Source organism: Gigantopelta aegis, chromosome 3 (assembly GCF_016097555.1).
Source record: "Gigantopelta aegis isolate Gae_Host chromosome 3, Gae_host_genome, whole genome shotgun sequence".
In the NCBI taxonomy this organism is placed as follows: Eukaryota; Metazoa; Mollusca; class Gastropoda; order Neomphalida; family Peltospiridae; genus Gigantopelta; species Gigantopelta aegis.
The window spans coordinates 86,952,110-86,974,586 of record NC_054701.1 but is presented as its reverse complement, the minus strand read 5'-3'; the positions used below and the strand labels follow the sequence as shown (position 1 = coordinate 86,974,586).

Below are 22,477 nucleotides of genomic sequence, written 5' to 3'. Positions count from 1 at the left end.
TTATAACCTACACCCATTAGTCTTCCAAACTGACAAAATCTGAAAGAATGTTCAACATGAATTTAGTAGAATAAAAAACTGCGTAAAATTAAGACAAAAAACCCAAATGTATGCATGTAGATAACAATGTTCGGTACAATGTCATGTACTACAAGGTTGATTATTTAGACAACAAAAGCAACAAAAAAAGAAGTGTACAGTATTCATAATACAATGGAAATAAAATATGCAATATGATAATATGGGAAACTAATTAACCATAAACTAGTGTGTAGAAATCACATTAAAAGTCTACTTTTAAAGTTCATTTGTAAACCACTTTATGGTTTGACATCAACTCAATAAACCGGTTATCATTTTTCATGCCTAACATTTACTGCTGTAGAATAATCTAATGTCCGAACCACGTTGTTAACAACCAAGATAAACTAGGCCTACACACCTACCTTTATTTACCATTAGATTTCCCCCACATTTTGTCCAGGCAGAAATCTTGAAAAAAAACCCATTACAATGACACAGATTCCACATACTAGATGATAATTATGTTACCTATATCGACTTCGCTGAAATCACATAGGTCAAAAAGCATGTAATTTTGTGTTGTCTGCCATTTTACCATTTTATGGAATACTCTCCAAGAAAGGATATGATGTAATCTAACATGTTATGATGTAAAAGCAATCGCGAAAACGTCATATTAATTATGTCACATACTTCGGAGGCTTCGACCTCTCTTGAAGAGTATTCCATAAAAAAGTAAAATGGCAGAAAGCAAAAACGTACATGGTTTTTGTCAGGGGAGATCTTAGCGAAGTCGAGATAGGTGACATGTTTATCATCTAGTGTGTGGAATTTGTATGATTGTAATGTTTTTTTTAATGATTTTTGTCTGGACAAGATGTGGGTAAAATTTATCGGTAATTAAACGTAGGAGAATAATTTATCATAGTTGTTAACAATGTGGTTCAGACTATAAAATATTAAATTACTGACTGAAAATGACTTAGTACAATAACATACATCTATTTATTTACTAGAAAACACCTGGCAGAATATATAACTACATATCTGAACTCTTTTTTTATTTTTTTATGGTGTACAAACACACTGTAATATGATTTTTATAGAAACATTTTATACAAAGCTGCAAAAGTGCAAGCATAGCTGATAGCTAGTTTTTGTGTTCTTTTTAAATAACATTAAATAAAAATCCGGATGCTGGAAATAATCTGAGGTAATTTTCTCTGTTTTTGTTTTGAACCAATAACAATTTTTTTTTTTTTAAATCATATTATATCATCCTGGTAAATAAATACAACTACATATATAAAGTGTCTTAAAACAACATTTACTAACTAAAGCTTAAAACAAAACATAGAATAACACTTAACAATGCTGATATACAATCAATTCATATTTCTAAGGAGATGGAATGAACAAAACAATGTGTATTATGAAAAAACCCCACCCCAAGCCTGAAAACAAACAATACATATAAAACAAGCCACACCTCCCCCCAAACCCCTCCCAAAAAACACCATCTGTATGTTTAAATCAATAATATATTTATATATTTTGTAAATGATTATGGTTAATTATTGGAAATAATTTCCCAGTCAATTGATATTAGTAGCAAAAATTTTATTCTGGAGGTAGTAACAGAAAATTAACACACTTTGAAAACATTACTTGCATTTTTTGTCAGCAATTTAGTTACGGTACCACAAAAACTATTGCAACGGGAAAAGCCCACATTGGTGATAAAAAAAATGGTTTGTCATACACTGGTATACAAGATGGATTTATTATTTATTCATATAATTTTTTTTAATTCAGTGTCCTGTTTTGTAATGCACAGGAAACATTTAAACTTAGTTAGACATGGTTTTGTTTCAGAAACTACATATTGATGACACAACAAACAACTGTAATGTAATCGGTAGAGGGAAAGAAAGGAAGAAAGAAATGTTTTATTTAACGATGCACTCAACACATTTTATTTTCGGTTATATGGCATCAAGACATATGGTTAGGGACCATACAGACACTGAGAAAGGAAACCGGCCGTCATCACTTCATGGGCTACTCTTTTCAATTAGCAGCAAGGGATCTTTTATATGCACCATCCAACAGACAGGGTAGTACATACCACAGCCTTTGATATACCAATCGTGGGCCCAGTAGAAGAGTAAGCTGACAGAAAGAAAATAAATGACCACCATTCCAGTTAAAAAAAAGTTAACATAAAACCCTCCACCAAAACCCCCAAGAAACACACATAAAACCTCTGTGTACATGTATTTGTCATTTCAACATAACTTTACCACTGTCTGCATTCCAACTCAACTATATGTGCATGATTCAAGTATTTAAATACACTAATTAATTGACAGTAACTAAAGATAACCATCATCATTATTCTAAATCAACTGTAGATGTATGATTCAACTTTCTAAGTATGATTCAATTAGACGCCATGATTAAGTAACACTGACAGTAACTGACGATAACACAACTGTCAGTCTTCTAACTCAGCTGTGTGTGTATGATTCAATAGTGTATGATACAATTAGACACCACAATTAACCTAGATGTTCTGTAAAATAAAATTTTAGAGGTTTTAATGGACACACAGACCACAACTTAATGATGAGATTCATGCAATGACTCAGCACAAACAAACAAACAAACAAACAAAAACAAAAAAAACCCAACAGAAACTTTATGGCTGGCCATCCTTTACAAATTAAAAAAAAAAAATCTTACTGCAACATCAACATGGTTCAACAAATCCAATATAGCCCTTGACCCCGGCTAGTGAATTTTTGTTCTGGGCTACTGGAAGTTATTACTATAAAACATAGGGCATTAGCCAAAGCTTCTGTTGGGCTAGTGACTTTCTCAGGCATTTGTCCAACACTACATTCCAACCATTTTAGTAGTGGGCTTGTATGAATAACATTTTATGTAAAATTACTTTCATTATTAAATTCAAAAACAGAAGAGAGAAAGAAGAAATTGTATCTCGTATGAATCAGTAGTTACAATAAAAAATATTAATTTTTAATATAATTTTTTTTTTTTATGTAAACATCACAAATCCAACAGAGTATATTTTAAATTCATGAATAACTAACATCTAAAGGTGTGTAATAACAAATATTAACAGTTAACACGTAACACCTACTGCAAATTCAATATTTTCTGAAAGTAACAATTTCTGTGGATTTTTGCTCAAGGCAAGAAACCATATAACTATATAACTGCATTTCTGATGGAGTAGTTTATTTATTTTCTTAATAGTAATACACTATCAAGAAATGTTTAGCCTCATAACAATGAACAATTAAAGATTATTCAATAAAAACACAAAAATTGCCACCCAAGAAATAAGAGAGTCCGCAGTAATATTCACATATTATTACTAGAACATATACTGGCTTGGGTCATCCATGCAGCACCAAATTTCAACCAATCCAATTTGAGTAACCTCTTCCTGTAACAACCTAGTTATTCCCCTTGATATGTGAATGGAAACCAAACATGCTGGCCAGCAGAGAGATGAAAGACTTTAGGTATGTTACCACGGTAACAACTTAATTAATTAATTAACAATAAACCCTAAACGGTGGTCAGTGCACACTACCGCTTTATGTTGAAAAACCTTTCTTCTAAAACCCTAACTAGTCTCTCTCTCATCAGGTATTTAAAATTCTCGTACCACTGAATTAATTTCTGCCGTCTCTTGATCTTATCTTCGTGCGTCATGCGGGTCTCCTTCTCCAAGATGTCGTGCAGCTGACTCCAGTTCTTGATAAAGATTATCGGAGCATTGAATTCTTTGAGGAGCCTTAAAGGAGCAACCTCTGAGGCGCTAGATGGGCCGCAGGAGCCAGGGGTCATGATGTCCTCCACCACGGGAACAGATCCATACGACATCGCCTCGTAGATCCGGTAACACTCGGTGTTGATGCCGACAGGGTTCAGGGTTAAGTCGCTCTGAGCCAGGGCTCGTAAGTAGTCCTCACGGGTTTCGTCCGATTCTTGAGGCAGCCACCTGAAATGGAAGAAAAGGAAAACATGTTTAATATCATCTGACTACATTTTAAACTATGGCTTGTTGGAAAGGAAAGGAATGTTTGTTTAAAGATATCTCATCTATTTTTTTTCAACTGTAATTTCAAGAATTTTTCTCTTTTTGCAATATATTTACATATGAAGGCAACTGCTGTAACAGACACAGTAAAGCAATTGCATATACAGATCTGTGTACTGATTACTCATAATTCCTTGACTGTTCCAGCATTTACTGTCATTCCTGCATAAGGGTCGGATGTAGACTAGCAGTACAGCGCTCGCCTGATGCATGGTCAGTCTAAGATTGATCAAATACCATGGTATGTGATATCCTGTCTGTAGCATGGTACACATATAATATCCCTTGCTTCTAATGGAAGCAGATTTCCTCTCCAAGAATATATGTCAGAATTTCCAAATGTTTGACATCCTATAGCCGATGATGTAACTAGTGGTACCATTAAACAAAATAAACTTTAACTTTTCATTCCTGCAACAAGATTTAATCGATACAATTTGATGGTAATCTGTGAAAAAACGTTTTTATTTACAATGAAATTTATTATTGAAAAAAAAAATTCTGACAGTTGGTATTCACGAATTTTAGTATTATTCATTATAGTTATGTGTTAATTCATCGGTTTCCTTTTGCCACAGACTACAGACTATAACTTACACCATCCGAGGTTTGATGTAGCATCTCTTCTGATGTGGACTTGCCTCCAGAGTTTTGAGGAGGACTTCACGTGATGAGTTCTTGTAAATGGTGCCCAGGAAGTTGCTCAGATACTTCCTGTGGGTCGTCAGAGGCAGATGGGCACTGTCCACCTTGGGGAACTCGCGGTACCTGAAAACACAGTCAACTGGTTTAACTTTTCAACACATTTACACAAACAAACCACAGAACAATCATAGATGATGGAGGGACGTGCTGGTCACTCTCAGTTTTCAAACCAAAGTGGCCAGAATATGTTAACGGTAACCCCCCCCCCCCCCCCTTGAAAGGTGAATTAATCATTGCACTCCATCGTTCAGTGACCAGAATATGTTAACGGTAACCACCACTCCCCCAAAGGGTGAATTAATCATTGCACTCCATCGTTCAGTGACCAGAATATGTTAACGGTAACCACCACTCCCCCGAAAGGTGAATTAATCATTGCACTCCATCGTTCAGTGACCAGAATATGTTAACGGTAACCACCACTCCCCCGAAAGGTGAATTAATCATTGCACTCCATCATTCAGTGACCAGAATATATTAACGGTAACCACCACTCCCCCGAAAGGTGAATTAATCATTGCACTCCATCGTTCAGTGACCAGAATATGTTAACGGTAACCACCACTCCCCCAAAGGGTGAATTAATCATTGCACTCCATCGTTCAGTGGGCGGAATATGTTAACGGTAACCACCACTCCCCCGAAAGGTGAATTGATCATTGCACTCCATCGTTCAGTGACCAGAATATGTTAACGGTAACCACCACTCCCCCGAAAGGTGAATTAATCATTGCACTCCATCGTTCAGTGACCAGAATATGTTAACGGTAACCACCACTCCCCCGAAAGGTGAATTAATCATTGCACTCCATCGTTCAGTGACCAGAATATGTTAACGGTAACCACCACTCCCCCAAAGGGTGAATTAATCACTGCACTCCATCGTTCAGTGGGCAGAATATGTTAACGGTAACCACCACTCCCCCGAAAGGTGAATTAATCATTGCACTCCATCGTTCAGTGGGCAGAATATGTTAACGGTAACCACCACTCCCCCGAAAGGTGAATTAATCATTGCACTCCATCGTTCAGTGGCGGAACATGTTAACGGTAACCACCACTGCCCCGAAAGGTGAATTAATCATTGCACTCCATCGTTCAGTGGGCGGAATATGTTAACAGTAACCACCACTCCCCCGAAAGGTGAATTAATCATTGCACTCCATCGTTCAGTGACCAGAATATGTTAACAGTAACCACCACTCCCCCGAAAGGTGAATTAATCATTGCACTCCATCGTTCAGTGACCAGAATATGTTAACAGTAACCACCACTCCCCCGAAAGGTGAATTAATCATTGCACTCCATCGTTCAGTGACCAGAATATGTTAACGGTAACCACCACTCCCCCCGAAAGGTGAATTAATCATTGCACTCCATCGTTCAGTGACCAGAATATGTTAACGGTAACCACGACTGCCCCGAAAGGTGAATTAATCATTGCACTCCATCGTTCAGTGGCCAGAATGTAGCCCCATGGTAAAGTGCTCACTTGATGCATGGTCATGCTAGGATTAATCCCAGAATTGTGGTATGTGCTGTCCTGTCTGTGGGATGGTGCATTTACAAGATCCCTTCCTACTAATGGAAAAATGTAGTGGGAAATATGTCAAATTACCAAATGTGTGACATCCAACAGCCTATGATTAATAAATCAATGTGCTCTAGTGGTACCATTAAACAAAACCAAAAACATTCCATCCTTCAGATTGTTGACTTTATCTGATGCCTATGATAATCATTGTGAAATATTTTCTAGAATATATTACCAAAGTACTAAAGAGTTGTCTCCCTTACATCAGATGGTTCCCAAGCTCACACCATGGACTACTGAGTTATATTTTTGAACATGATGATCACATCCGATATTGGCAAATTTAGTTCTTTGCTTTTAATATATTTATATGTAACAAACAACCCAGCTTCCACAAACGTAACAGATGAGCACTCCACTGATGAAGTAACAAGGAAATTCAAATCAGAAACCGTCTGTTTAAGAGTGCACACTCTATGAACCGAGTACAGAAGATAAATGAAACCGGTCCTTTCCAGTAACAGCACATTATATACAAACACCACTACATGAGACTTGAATCATTCAGCTTTTTTAAGGCTGACAACACACTGATGAAATTAATTTAATAGTTAAATTTATAAAAAAAATATTTATCCTGTAGACACATGCAGTGGCGTAGGAAGGTGCCAAAAAGTGTGTGTGTGTGTGTGGGGGGGGGGGGGAGAGAACACTTTTATATTTACACACTTTTGCACTATTATAAAGCAAATATAAAGCAAAATATCTGAAAAGTGTGCTTCCTACGCAAGTGACATGTAACCTTCCTAAACAATTGTTAATGATAAAATATGCAGATATTTAGCCATTCGCATGCATCTTATTTGTTCTGTATTCAAGACATCTAAAATCAATGTATGATTATCACCTTTCATATTTTTGGGCCCTAAAAATCTAAAAAGTAAATAAAATGTTCTTACGTGGCAACACCGACTGGCCACTGATAGAAGTCTGTATTGTCGATGTCCGGGCTGTCATAGGTCAGGAAGAACAACTTGACCGGTCCTCCCTTTGACCGGAGGTAAGGCTTCAACCAGTCGTTTCTGCACTGCTCATTGCCCAGGATGATCACGGCAGCGTTTTTCAGGTTGGGCAGAGTGGGTAGAAAATCCAGCCAGAGTTTGGCGAAATCTATCTTTGACGTCTCCCGTCCATTCAGAACTAGGACAAGATTCTCCGTGTCACGCGGGACTTTGCTCGGAATCACACCCGGTCCAGTTCGGAATCTAAAAAATAAAAATGTGACTGGTAAGTATGGTTGCTGTTCACCTACATGTATGGTGCGTTCTGGATGGTGAGCACATGCGAACAATTTGATTGGTACCAACATCTATCACATTAGATTCATCTAATGTTATATGAAAAAACCAGTCTAGCTCATGACCATCATCGCTCACTCTCCTGAGATGCCTCTTGTAACTCACTTTGTATACTCAACCAAATTAATTCAAGATTAGTAGACGTTTTGGTCAGTTTTAGCTGGTGTTATTTTACATTAATAAGTTTTGATCAATATGCTTATATATAACCCTTATTAATAAGTCGTATTGAGGAACCAAGTTTTTCATATTTCCTCCATGAGAAAGTATCACACACTGGTATATAACATAGGTGTCTGTGAAGTAGCTTAGTGCTTATAGATCTACTAACCAACAGGGACAGGATGTAGTCAAGTGGTAAAGCACTTGCCTGATGTGCAGTCGGTCTGGGATCGACCCCCATCTGTAGGCCTATTGGTCTATTTCTCCATCCAGTCAGTACACCACGACTGGTATATCAAAGTCTATGTTATGTGTTATCCTGTCTGCGGGATGATGCATATAAAAGACCCCTTGCTATTAATGGAAAAATGTAGCAAACTTCCTCTCTAAGACTATATGACAACAGTTACCAAATGTTTGACATTCAACGTCCGATGATTAATAAATGCATGTGCTCTAGTGGGTACCATTAAACAAAACAAGCATTCTGAGAGTACTGCTAAAGCAATACCGGTACATGTCCCCTACCTGAGCCAACGAATGTTCACATCTCCTAAATTCAAAATAGGTAAATTGCCATGAAAGTCAAACTTAATCTGTAATAGTACATAATAAAGCTATACACAAAATTTCAGGTCAATAACTCAAGGCATTCTAAAACAAAGAGTCTGGAAAACAAATAACTCTATCAAATATCTAATATCTATCAAAACTGATCTGTAACAGTACATGATAAAGCTACAGACAAAGCCTACAGTCCCCTTCAGTTGGAGCGGTAGGGGACTAATACACTTTTACTAACCAATGACCTTGTTCACACATGTATATAAAACCACATCACAATTTGGCATATTACCAACATATTATTTGAAATAGAACTTGTGTTTTAACTGATCAACAAGAATATGATTGTTCATCTATCCTTTTCATTTTAACTTATTTCCGTGCTTATATCCAATTAATGTTCAAGCACACTGTCCTGGACACATACTTCATCTATCTGGGCTGTCAGTCCAGGACAGAGGGTTAATAGTTAGTTGTTAGTTGTTAGTGAGAGAGAAGTTGGTGTAGTGGTCTTACACCACTGAGTCATTAAAACTGGCTCTGGGTGAAAGCCGACACCGAGCTGCAAACCCTGTACCTACCAGCCTTATGTCCAATGGTTTAACCACGACACCACCAAGACCAGTCTGTTCATCTTTGAAGTAATGGGGCGATCATACTGGCCCAAATGAGCTTCCGTTTGTTTTCCGTATACGAAAGTGGTGTGATTTTTTAAACTGGCCGAATGTCCCTCCAAATGTGTTTTCCCCAATGTATCACCAGATGCTTTCCGTTTGTTTTCCGAATGTTTTTAGTATGGTTTCAGAATGCTTTCAGAATAGACCGAATACTTCCCGCATGTTGACTTCGAAAGGTTTCCTTTCCGAACGCTTTCCGTATGCTTTCCAAACACGGCGAATCGACCTAGAATGGACCGAACTCTTTCCGCATGCTTTCCGCAAGGGTTCGGAAAGCGTTCGGAAAGTGTTCGTCATGTTCTATATCCATTCAGGGTGTTCGGAAAGCATACGGAACATACTGTGCATTCTGGAAGTGTACGAGCAGTTCGGAAAATGTTCTGAAAGAATACTGGAAGGGTTCTGGCTATTCGTTATACATAAATGAAAAAAATCCGGAAAGGATACTGAAAACGTTCGGAAAGCATTCGTCATGTTCTAGGTCCATTCGGGGTGTTCGGAAAGCATATGGAACCCAGCACCTCCAAATTTTCATTCCGAATGCACCAAGAACTAGACGCATACTTCCCGAACGTTTTCCGTACATGCCGTATGCTCCTAGAATGCTTCCCAAATACTTCCCGAATACACATGGACGCCACATTCGGATGGTCGATGAAAATTATTTTGAACATGCACAACAAATTTTTGGAGCTACCGAATGCTGTTCCGTATGCATCCGTACGGAGCTGAACAGCCAGTATGTTCCTAGAACACACCGAATGCTTCCCGAATATGATCCGTTCGCTCCCCGAACATCTAAATTCCTATTCGGAAAATAAACAGAATGGCATTCGGGCCAGTGTGATCGGGCCATAACAGTGAAATATGTCAAACAACACTGCATACATACAAACCCATGCTGAACAGAAAAAGGATAAGAAAAAAATAAGAAATGTTTTATTTAATGATGTATTGAACCATATTGAATAGCTACCTAATGCATATTACATGATTTGGGTCATAATATGTTGACCTCTTAAAACAGATGTCTGCTTACCAAAGGTAATGTGACTGCATTAAAGGAAATACTCTTTCCACTTCATTATAGATTTTAAAAACACAACAACTTTTAATTAACGATAAATTCCAATTAACATCAATAATTTAGTAGTGCATGTAAAAAGGGTGAAATCAACCAAAAATTACTTCACTTTTGTTTCCATGAAACAATCTAATATGGCTCCAAACCTTTTAAACATGTGGTCTATAAACCCCAAAAAACATCACAACTCTTTTTGAGCCCTTTTTGATCTACACAGCCATAGATAGCCACAATTAACCCGGCTCACATTTAAAGACGTTCCGCGGCGACAAAAGCTTTCCTTCTCCGATTAAGACATGCTCGTGGCTGAACAAGACAACTCTGTGAAGGCCGACCAGCAAAGTGACTTCACAGATCAATACAGAAAATAAAGTTCAGTACCGTCTAAGCTGGACAATGCATCTGAAAATCCGATCATACTTAATTAACTAAATTAATCTCTCATACAGAGAGTGGCGCCAGAAGACGTAACATGGTGCATCATGTGACCAGTACATCCAATACTAGATGAGGCAATCACTGCGGACATCTTAATGTGCTGTGACCCCCCAAAGATGAAGGGCATCTTTAGCATCCCCTTGTTTAATTATAAAATGTTTAAACTTTTTTCTTGAGTGCTTTGCCCTTGCTTGACTGGTGGAAATGGAAATTGATGAAGAAGAAAATTGTCTTGATGCCGAGTATTTACCACAAAATGGCTGTGGTAGCTTGTCTTTATAGTCTAATGGTAATAGACATGTTCAAATGAGTGCTCTTGTAGGAACAGAAATAGTTATTTGTGAGTTGAAATAAATTATGAATGTAATTTTCAAGGGGAAAAAAGAAAAGATTAAAAAACCCAAATACCTCTTTTTTGTTCAAAGTATTCTTCAGTTAACCTGTGCATCTAGCATAGTCTACTGTTTACAGGATAATTAGACAACAGTGATATACAGGTACCTTGTCTTAAAGGTACTGTATCAATAGTCTACTGTTTACAGGATAATTAGACAACAATGATATACAGGTACCTTGTCTTAAAGGTACTGTATCTATAGTCTACTGTTTACAGGATAATTAGACAACAGTGATATACAGGTACCTTGTCTTAAAGGTACTGCATCTAGCATAGTCTACTGTTTACAGGATAATTAGACAACAGTGATATACAGGTACCTTGTCTTAAAGGTACTGTATCTATAGTCTACTGTTTACAGGATAATTAGACAACAATGATATACAGGTACCTTGTCTTAAAGGTACTGTATCAATAGTCTACTGTTTACAGGATAATTAGACAACAGTGATATACAGGTACCTTGTCTTAAAGGTACTGTATCTATAGTCTACTGTTTACAGGATAATTAGACAACAGTGATATACAGGTACCTTGTCTTAAAGGTACTGTATCTATAGTCTACTGTTTACAGGATAATTAGACAACAGTGATATACAGGTACCTTGTCTTAAAGGTACTGTATCTATAGTCTACTGTTTACAGGATAATTAGACAACAGTGATATACAGGTACCTTGTCTTAAAGGTACTGTATCTATAGCCTACTGTTTACAGGATAATTAGACAACAGTGATATCAAGGTACCTTGTCTTAAAGGTACTGTATCTATAGCCTATTGTTTACAGGATAATTAGACAACAGTGATATACAGGTACCTTGTCTTAAAGGTACTGTATCTATAGTCTATTGTTTACAGGATAATTAGACAACAGTGATATACAGGTACCTTGTCTTAAAGGTACTGTATCTATAGCCTATTGTTTACAGGATAATTAGACAACAGTGATATACAGGTACCTTGTCTTAAAGGTACTGTATCTATAGCCTATTGTTTACAGGATAATTAGACAACAGTGATATACAGGTACCTTGTCTTAAAGGTACTGTATCTATAGCCTATTGTTTACAGGATAATTAGACAACAGTGATATCTAGGTACCTTGTCTTAAAGGTACTGTATCTATAGTCTACTGTTTACAGGATAATTAGACAACAGTGATATACAGGTACCTTGTCTTAAAGGTACTGTATCTATAGCCTATTGTTTACAGGATAATTAGACAACAGTGATATCCAGGTACCTTGTCTTAAAGATACTGTATCTTCTTACCATATTGCAGGAAGGTACTTAAAACACTAAATAATACCAAACTGCCAGTACATGTTAATGATTTAAATGAGATATTACACATTTTATTGTTTATATTATCCATTTCCGTACATCTGAAGTGTTCTTGGTCATCCTAAAACCACAAAATTAATTTGTTCATATTTTTAAAACCACATATACTTCCGAGAAATAATGCTTATGGAGATGATTTCTAGTCTGTTTTAAGGGTATTTCCCCATTTCAACATCACACTCTTAATTTTTACCCTATTGTAAATTTATCATGATGTTTACAGGTTTGTAGAGTAACCAAATTAATCCATTTTCATGTTCTTGAACTAGGGTCTGAGCTGCCCTTGAGGTAACCCATATGACACCAATCCTGCTTGGGCTACTTCCTATACTGGGTAAGATCAGCTACATTACTGATAACCAATCAATAAAGTACTGCCTATGTTTATGGAAGTTTCATGGAAGTGGGTGGACAGACACATGGGAATCTCCTACACACTGTGTGCATTTCACACATCGTTCACTACAGCCCACCATAGAATGTTCTCATCTGTTAAAAGTGCATATAAAAAATCTCTTGCTGCTAATGGAAAAATGTAGTCGAATCCTATAAAGATTATAAGTTAGAATTTTTAAATGTTTGACATCCATAAATGATTTGTTAATAAATCAGGGAAATATTTTTTCAGTATCATTTTATGATTCGCTAAGCAAGTTTCAGAGATCACCACACAAATTTAAAATAGTAAACAGTAGTTGTTTATAAATTTTCAACTGACTAGAAATGTTGCTAATCAAAATTTAAAAAACAAAATGTTCCTTGTAAATGTACCTCAGCAGTGTTATTCAACATGTTAATTATAATTTGGTGTCCAATTACAAAACCTAGTAACTAACATTTTGGTCAGAATTGAGATTTAACATTGTTCAAGTTACTAAATTATGGCCAGATAACTTTTGCAATGAATTATTACTAACTGAACTACAGTTAGCTTAACAGACTCTTCCTGATCACAAAGCCAGAAACTAGCACTACCAGTGACCAAGTTACTTTCCAACCCCTAAACAACACATATTCACTGAAAAAAAACCGCTTAAAATCAATTACAAGTTTAATCAACAGTCTTGTTTCTGCAATCAACTGGTCATTAATCATTCACAACAAAGGTTTTTATAGTTTGTTATCAAAACAAGATAAAAATTAGTTACTACTTTCTGTCGTTGGATGCTAGTATTGTCTTAGAAGCTCAGATAACATATCTGATAACAGTAATACATAAAGCTATTCAAGGCAGCATCTTTTACATCAGTGAAATACAACAGGAGATTGTTTTCAGTGCAAGTATAATGTTTGTATTGTGCAAGAAATAACAGAGTGATTATTGCTAAGATTTCTTATCTGCAGGAAATGTACCGTACAGTTGTTGAAGATGTACAGACCAATCGATCGCAAATGTTTTAATATTCCAAACATTACAGTGTATGCATATATTGACAGAGGTACCTGCATAAATACCTCTTAAAATGGCAAACAGCCAAAATAGATTTCTGAAGCATCATTACATGAATGAAAAATGAATTAAGATTCCAAAATATGATTCAGCAGAGCAAGCACAAACAAACAGTGATTGTGTAATCACTGCAATGACATATCAATCTTTTAAACATGATGTATGTTTTATTTTAAATTCTAAATGCAGTTTTAATGGAAGCAGGAGTATTAGACTTGTAAGTTAAAAAAAATAATTCTAGTGATATCATAAAATAAAAACAGCTACCGGGCGTTTTGCAATTATTTGCTACTGGGTGAACATGTTTTCATAGTAGCCAGTTTCAGAAAAATGGAATTTAAAAACATAAATAAATTATTAGGCCATTTTTGTTAACCATTGCCTACAGCACAACCAGCTAATTCAACTAAACTTGCATTTCTTTTATAGTTTTGATGAAAATAGAAAAAACCCCAAACACCAGTTTTATCATATTGCATGAGTCCGCCTGGACATATATTCTACTCCACAAAATTTGCAAGGATATAAATCTGAATGACAAAATCAAAGTCGTATCTCTGCACAAGTCAGAGTGAAGAGGATGTTTTAAGCAAAGCTATGATTGGTACTTGAGAATGTTTATTCTAGTTTGTTTTGTTTAATGGCACCACTAAAGCACATTCATTTATTACTCAGTGCTTATTACATGTCCAACATTTGGTCACTTTGACACATAGTCTCAGAAACCTGCTACATTTGGTCACTTTGACACATAGTCTCAGAAACCTGCTGCATTTGGTCACTTTGACACATAGTCTCAGAAACCTGCTGCATTTGGTCACTTTGACACATAGTCTCAGAAACCTGCTACATTTGGTCACTTTGACACATAGTCTCAGAAACCTGCTACATTTGGTCACTTTGACACATAGTCTCAGAAACCTGCTACATTTGGTCACTTTGACACATAGTCTCAGAAACCTGCTACATTTGGTCACTTTGACACATTGTCTCAGAAACCTGCTGCATTTGGTCACTTTGACACATAGTCTCAGAAACCTGCTACATTTGGTCACTTTGACACATAGTCTCAGAAACCTGCTGCATTTGGTCACTTTGACACATAGTCTCAGAAACCTGCTGCATTTGGTCACTTTGACACATAGTCTCAGAAACCTCCTACATTTGGTCACTTTGACACATAGTCTCAGAAACCTGCTGCATTTGGTCACTTTGACACATAGTCTCAGAAACCTCCTACATTTGGTCACTTTGACACATAGTCTCAGAAACCTCCTACATTTGGTCACTTTGACACATAGTCTCAGAAACCTGCTACATTTGGTCACTTTGACACATAGTCTCAGAAACCTGCTACATTTGGTCACTTTGACACATAGTCTCAGAAACCTGCTACATTTGGTCACTTTGACACATAGTCTCAGAAACCTGCTGCATTTGGTCACTTTGACACATAGTCTCAGAAACCTGCTGCATTTGTCCATTAGTAGCAAGGAATCCTTTATATGCACCATCCCACAAACAGGATAAATGATCATGTCTGAGATACTTCTTCAGCAATGGAATTACACCGCAACTGGAATAGGTTATGCCGTGAATGTATCATCGCCTACATTGTCATATATGCTGTTATTTTTAATTACCTGCAATGGGTCTTTTATATGAACTTATACAAAGAGAGGTCAGCAAAACCCTATGCCCCTGGATTACCACCTATACAGTACTTCCTGGGATGGGGTACAATACAATATATTATCTATTTTTATCTATTGTATCTATTATTTTTGTATATGCATAACAGAAACAGCTTTAACTTAAAACTTAGAATGTAAAATGCATATAATACAGATATTAGACTTAGAATGTATATTGTATATAATAGATTATTCTTTTCCAAGTTTTATTTCATAAAACAGATTTTGCCATACTATTACATACTACCATACAGTACAGCTCTGAATAATGTATACAATGAAATCCCTCTAAACCAGACCCTCTGTAAACTGGAATTCCCTCAAAACCGGATGTTTTTCAGTCTCTTTTTAAATATCGATCAGGACAAAACAGAACCTTTCTAAACTGGATACTCTAAAACTAGATTTTTTTTATTTAGTCCTGTGGGTGTCCAGTTCAAAGAGGTTTCACTGTAGGTGTTTATTATAGGATGGTGGGGTTTTTTGCTTGTGTCAGCAGAAACTATCTGACTAGCTATTAACAAAAATACATCAACTCTCTGACAATTCCATGACAGCATGTGGTCAATAAAACCATAACTCATAATAAAATCAAGTTTCTGAAATGGCTTTTTTTGTTTTGTTACAGTAGTTTTTTTCACTATGACAGACTGCTTATATTTTGGTATAGCTATACTTCATGTGTACAGTTGAAAAAATAATCCTGTTAATATAATTCACTGATGCAAATCAGAAACAAGTCCTCCCAGAAATATCTGTGTATAAGAAATCTAGCAAATTACTATGAGTGGAACAGAGCATTAAAAACCATGCTTATCAAAGCATTTTAACTTACATATGTAATCCCACTGGTATCATTCGAACTTATCACATGGATGTACGTGTAATTATCATTATGAGGTCCATCTATATCATTATGAGGTATGTGTTTATCACTACATGTTCAAGAAAAATCCACTCTTATCAATCAAAACCATTACTGCATTCAAACATCTATCGGTGTACAAAACATTAATTGCTGATGGGAGATTTTAACAGTGCCAAAAAATCATTTTATCACTAACATCTCATCCTCCAGGGCCGTACCAAGTGGGGGCAACTGGCTCTTTACGCCCTTTTTGTGTAGCTGGATAATACTTACTAGTCAGACTTACTAGTTTGTTAAATTGCCCTGATTCTTTTTGCACTGCAGCAAACCATCAGTTGTGTTAGGGAAATTACAGCTTAGTCATCAGATATGAAATAAAACATTAAAGGTGCAGACCTTAGTAGTTTCAGCCCCTGAAAATGGATACTAAGTTTGGTTAATCTACAAACCTGTAACACATTCATATAAACTTACAATAAAGTACGTTGAAATGGGAAAATACCCACTAAAAACAGTCTTGAGCTTGTGTATATAACCATTACTTCTCTGAGGTATATGTTTTTAGTATTATGGAAACTGCATTTTGAGATATTACAAACACCAGGATGACCAAAAACACTTGGATATACAAAAAATGATAATCTAAACAATAAAATGTAAGTAACGTCTGATTTAATTAAAGGGACATTCCTGAGTTTGCTGCATTGTAAGATGCTTCCGTCTGAATATTTATACGATTAAACTTACATATGAAATATATTTTCTTGTTTAGAATATCAGTGTCTGTATATACTATATGTTTCTCGTCGTTTTAATATTTGTAAGAAGCTCAAACTGGATTTTGTCTTCAAATAATTTCGTACGTACAAAAAAACAATATTTTAGGAAATCAAATGTAATTTAACTTAGTACAAATATTAGAACGGTCAGAAACACGTTTAATATACAGCCACTAATATTTTATGCAGTTAAAAAGTCTCTGTTAGTCGATAACATCTTAAAAATTGCTGCAAACTCAGGAATGTCCCTTTAAATCGAAAATGGATCTAATAGTGAAGAATACACAGTAGAGTTTAAAAACTAGGTCTGTCACTTTAAACAACTCCAAACTACACCCATCAGTTCTAGGGCCTCCATGAGTCCAAAATATTAGACTCGAGTACTCAAAGGTCAAACTTGACCCGGACCCGAGTATCTGACACTTACATTAAATGATAATGAGACAAAGGAGTAAAGTAAAATAGCATTATACATCTTTATTCCAGCACTAAAAATGGATGCCAAATCATGTCATTGTTTTGCATTCCACACATTCGACTTTTGTCTCCCCCCCCCCCCCCCCCATGTCTCATATCCCTATAATGTAACCGGTGGCAAACATATGGCAAAATGACGTAAAAAATATAATTAAATGAGAGTGCTCTTCCTTGTAAGAATACTCGAGTCCTGTTAATGGACTCGAGTCTTGCTAGACTCAGCCCGTGCCCGAGTATTCAATTACTTGTAGAGACCCTAATCAGTACCAGTATACAAGACTAGATTCTTAATTTTCAAGGAAGAAAACTTCCACAATTTAGCTTGGACCAAACAAAAACAAAAACAGAAAAAACCCCGAAAAACCCTTCAATACAATTTGTCAACTTTATTGTCACATGGGGGGAATATGCTGCATGATGACCTGATACTGCACCAACAATATCCCCGGATACGCATGTGAATGCACAAAGGTTATTTATCATCCAGGACAGGCTTGAAGACATTGCAAACACTGCACATTGGATTCAAAACTCTAATGTAAACAAATGGCAGTTGGTCTTTTCCACGGACACAATGACTGAAAGCTAATTTATCATGCAGCAGTTGGGAGACAATCATTAAAACATGCCTTGAAGGACATGTCCAGTCAAGGGGGACTCACCCGGCACACAATGGCCAGGAGGCCCCTACGGCTTGAAGCCAGTTTTAATTGTCATTCTAACTCAAAGTGTCCCCTCCTAAACGGACCACCAAATGAACTGACCGTTACTGACCGCAAGCCATCACAACTGTCACGGGAATGCAATTATCTGCTTGGAGTTGCGCACCTCTCTAACCAAGAAGAACCCTTTATGTGATCACTTAAATTTTCATTAAGTCCATTCTTTCATTTCATAGCTGGACTAGACTCCATAATAATGCCAGTTCGCTGGAAGTAATAAAATTTTGTTGTCCATCTTATACTTAATAGTCGTGTGCTATAAATAAAGCAGCCAATATTTTAACATTATATTCAATAAAACATTCAAGGAACAAAATGTTATACCAGTTTTATTACAGGTTTTATGTCAACGCATATTTGAAGATGACGGCAAAGTATTACACAATTTTCATTGCAGATTTAATCAATAAAACTTTTAAAGAAGGGACAAAATTCCATTTTCATAGCAGGTTTATTTCAATAAATGTTTAAAAACAGGGAAAATCTTTTATACTCTTTTCATTGCAGGCTTATAAAATTACATTCAACATCAGATGACGTTGTTTGGTATACCAGGGTTTCTGCCAGAGGATAAAACAGGTATAGCGCCATATCCAATTTTTTTTGCAGATTTTAGTTTTTTGAAGTTAACCTTTTAACAAAATTTATTACTCTTATCATTAATGTATGATTTTCTTAACCCTAACCCAAAAACGTAACCCATTTTTCTTTCTGGGGGAAGGGGGTCTTTCTGGGGGAGGCCCCCCCATATCCCCTGTTGACTGTGGTTGCATTCAATTAAATAACTGGCAGAAACACTGTCTTAAAACAATTAAAACATATTGAAGCACTGTCTATTCAACTTTGCACTAATGTAAATTAACCACCATCACCACAAGTATTGGTGCATGTCCATGTATCTTTGTTCATGAACCCCATCCATTATTATACTTCCGCAGAAGCAGCAAATTACACAGAGATGAAAACAGCTTCAATTAAGTTAATGTCTTCTTAAGCCTTTCACAAACTTAATTCACGAGACCTTTCAGCTAAAAGACAAAAACCTATTACTTTACCGAAGTGCGTATGAGTGGTCCTTTTACCGCTATCAGAGCCCGCAGATCCCAGCATGCCCACTTAATCAAAGATCATCTCTCTTAAGCCAAACGCATTCCCCGAGATAATCCCTCACTTTAATTTGCTGACAAGGTTTGAATCATGTCTGAGTAATGAGCCCCATGATTCTCTAACTGGACGGAGTCGCTGCCGACAGAGATAGCCTAATCAAAGGAAAGATGTATCTACAGAGCTGGAACAACAGGGACAGCAGCATGTATGACAGCCTCCGCCTGTCTATCACCCACACACTGGTCACTCTTTTGTTTATTACACGGCCAAGATATATCAAGACCAGTGGTTCCCACATCCTTAAGAATCCGATAGCTGATCCAATGTCAGACTCTAAAAATGGTCAGAACAATAGTTTTGTTTGCATATCGCTCTTGTAAATCTGGTTTTGTGTAACCCATTTTTCAATTGCACAATAAATTTAGGATATCATATACATGGTCATGACATATACATGGTCATGATGGGTTATGCAAAAAACAAATCAGTTACTGGAATTTGGTTTTGTGCAATCGATAAATGGTTTACACCAATTTTCAATTCCCAGAGGCCTACAATATGTGATGTCTCTCTCTATCATTTGTTGTGTTCATAGCAAGCCTGTCATGCCAGTAAAATCCACTAACCCACTTCAGTGCTTCCCTTGAAATCTAGAAGTGGCTCTTAAATTCAATAACTGCCCCACACCCACCCCCCCCCCCCCCCCCCCCCCCCCCCCCCCCCCCCCCAATGGTAAAAGAGAGTTCCACTCAAAGGGGAAAAATAATGCAGAATATCCATATAAAAGGACAGGTCTGTTGTAAAGATGAAGCTATTAAGAATAGCAATATTCTGTTATGACAACTAGTATGTTAAAATAACAGTAATAGGGTAAATCTATCGCAATCATTTAGTGACATCTAGTGACATCATTACAAAGTGGGATAAGCCATGTTCAAGGTTCCACAATCAGATTAAAGCCATGCAGGTATTTCTTTCAAGAAATAGGAGACATTCAATTGGTAATATTAGTTCCATGGAAAAGACCTTCAAATTACAATGGTCATAAAAGTTCTGAATATACACTCAGTCTGAATCGCAATATTTCATTATCAAATGCTATCACTTTTGGTAATAAAATGTAAGTTAAACAGTCGAATTTTCAATTAATTTTTAAAAATGCAAAAATATTAAGAAACTGATAAAATCCATATTTTTGCTTATTGCATATTATTCATGAAAATTCCTGAAATTAAAACTTGAAAAATGTATTAGCAGTATAATGACCTATTACAACAAATAAAATGCACAATAAGCATTTAAAAAATGCCTTTTATAGATGACAAATTACAAGCTGTATCAAGACACCTGCATGTTTGAAACGGACCATATGAATATGATTTGCCATTTCTTGCATTATTATACCTGGCAGGTGTGATCACACCTGTCAGGTGTGATGTTGTCATGTATAGTATAACCTGTTTCAAACTGTCTGTGTAAACTGTTAATGTGGGGATATTACATTGTCAATATGATAATTTTTCACCTATAAAAGACAACTTGGGGCCGAATTTACAAAGCCTGTTTTTGATTTACAAGAGTTAAAATGCAGGTATTTACAATGCTTAAAGACCTGCATTTAAGAATTACAATGCTTAAACACCTGTATTTGAGAAAAACTGTCTGCGTAAATTCAGCTCTTGATGTTTGTTATGCAAGTTACTTGTACAGAATAGCAGGTCATTATAATGTTACTACAGATTTTCATACATTGTAACAAGCAAAAACATAAGTTTGATTCATACTTTACTATAGCATGTCCTTGTTATATTAAAATGAAAGTAATAGTATTTTCTGCCATTACTGGTACTAAAATGATTTTTTTGCTTGTTTGTTTTGTTTAACGACACCACTAGAGCACATTGATCAATTAATCATCGGCTATTGGATGTCAAATATTTGGTAATTCTGACTCAGAGGAGGGCGGGATGTATCATGTAGCCCAGTTGTAAAGCGCTCCCTCGATGTGCGGTCAGTCTGATATCTTTTATATGCATCATCACCAAGACAGGGTAGTACATACCACGGCCTTTGATATACCAGTCATGGTGTACTGGCTGGAATGAGAAATAGCCCAATGGGCCCACTGATGAGCATCGATCCCACCCTGACCGTGCACTGACCGAGTGCTGTACCACTGGGCTTCGTCCCCCCTCTTGACTCATCAAATACAAATGATGTTCAGTCTTCTGCTGAAGTAAAGCAAGTAATGGACAAGGTGCTAATTGAACTTTGGTATTTAAATAAGTCAGGGCACATCTGTTACAGGATTTTATTTCTGAAATCCAAAATGTTATGCCCACTTCAGACTTCTCACTACTGCTAAATTTTAGTAGAAAAAAGTGCCATTTCGCTGACTAGAAGTGCCTGTCAACACTTTCAGTTTTCAAAAAAGAACATCTGAAGAGACTACTTTATGCCCTGGGTTACACGAAAATGATGTGATACAACTCAGCTGTTAACACCCGTGTTATCAAGACATCTCAATTTACCCATGTACTCTCCAAGGACCAACATCCTCAGGCTGGTGTTGTGGTCCACCATTCCATCAGATGTAGCCATTTCCTGCATTTATTCACCAGCTTCTTTAATCAATAACATCATCAACCCCGTAACACAACACAGTCAATATAGGCATGCATAATTACAGTGATGTCCCAAAGAACAGCCGTCACATGGAAGATATCGTCTCGCACAAACAACAGATCACTTTACTTATTCAGTCTCGTTCCTCACTCTTCTATAACCTGTGCAAGACAATGGTACATCACAGATCATAGTAAGTGCCGTCTTGACAACTATGTATATATACATGTGTGTGTGTGTGTGTGTGTGTGTGTGTGTGTGTGTGTTTGTGTATATATATATATATATATATATATATATATATATATATATACATATATACATGTATATATA

At 36.4% G+C, this 22,477-nt stretch overlaps 1 protein-coding gene across 1 annotated transcript in view; it reads right to left on the bottom strand.

Annotated features, from left to right (window-relative positions):
• Nucleotides 1-611: 611 nt before the first annotated feature.
• LOC121369246 (ribitol-5-phosphate xylosyltransferase 1-like) overlaps nt 612-22,477 on the bottom strand; it is a 128,340-nt gene continuing 106,474 nt past the window's right edge. The window contains exons 4-6 of the mRNA XM_041494202.1: nt 7,358-7,663; nt 4,757-4,927; nt 612-4,060 (exon numbers count right to left, since the gene is read on the bottom strand). Coding sequence (XP_041350136.1) covers nt 3,646-4,060; nt 4,757-4,927; nt 7,358-7,663 — 892 coding nt within the window. The 3' untranslated portion in view covers nt 612-3,645. The remainder of the gene's footprint in view (nt 4,061-4,756; nt 4,928-7,357; nt 7,664-22,477) is intronic.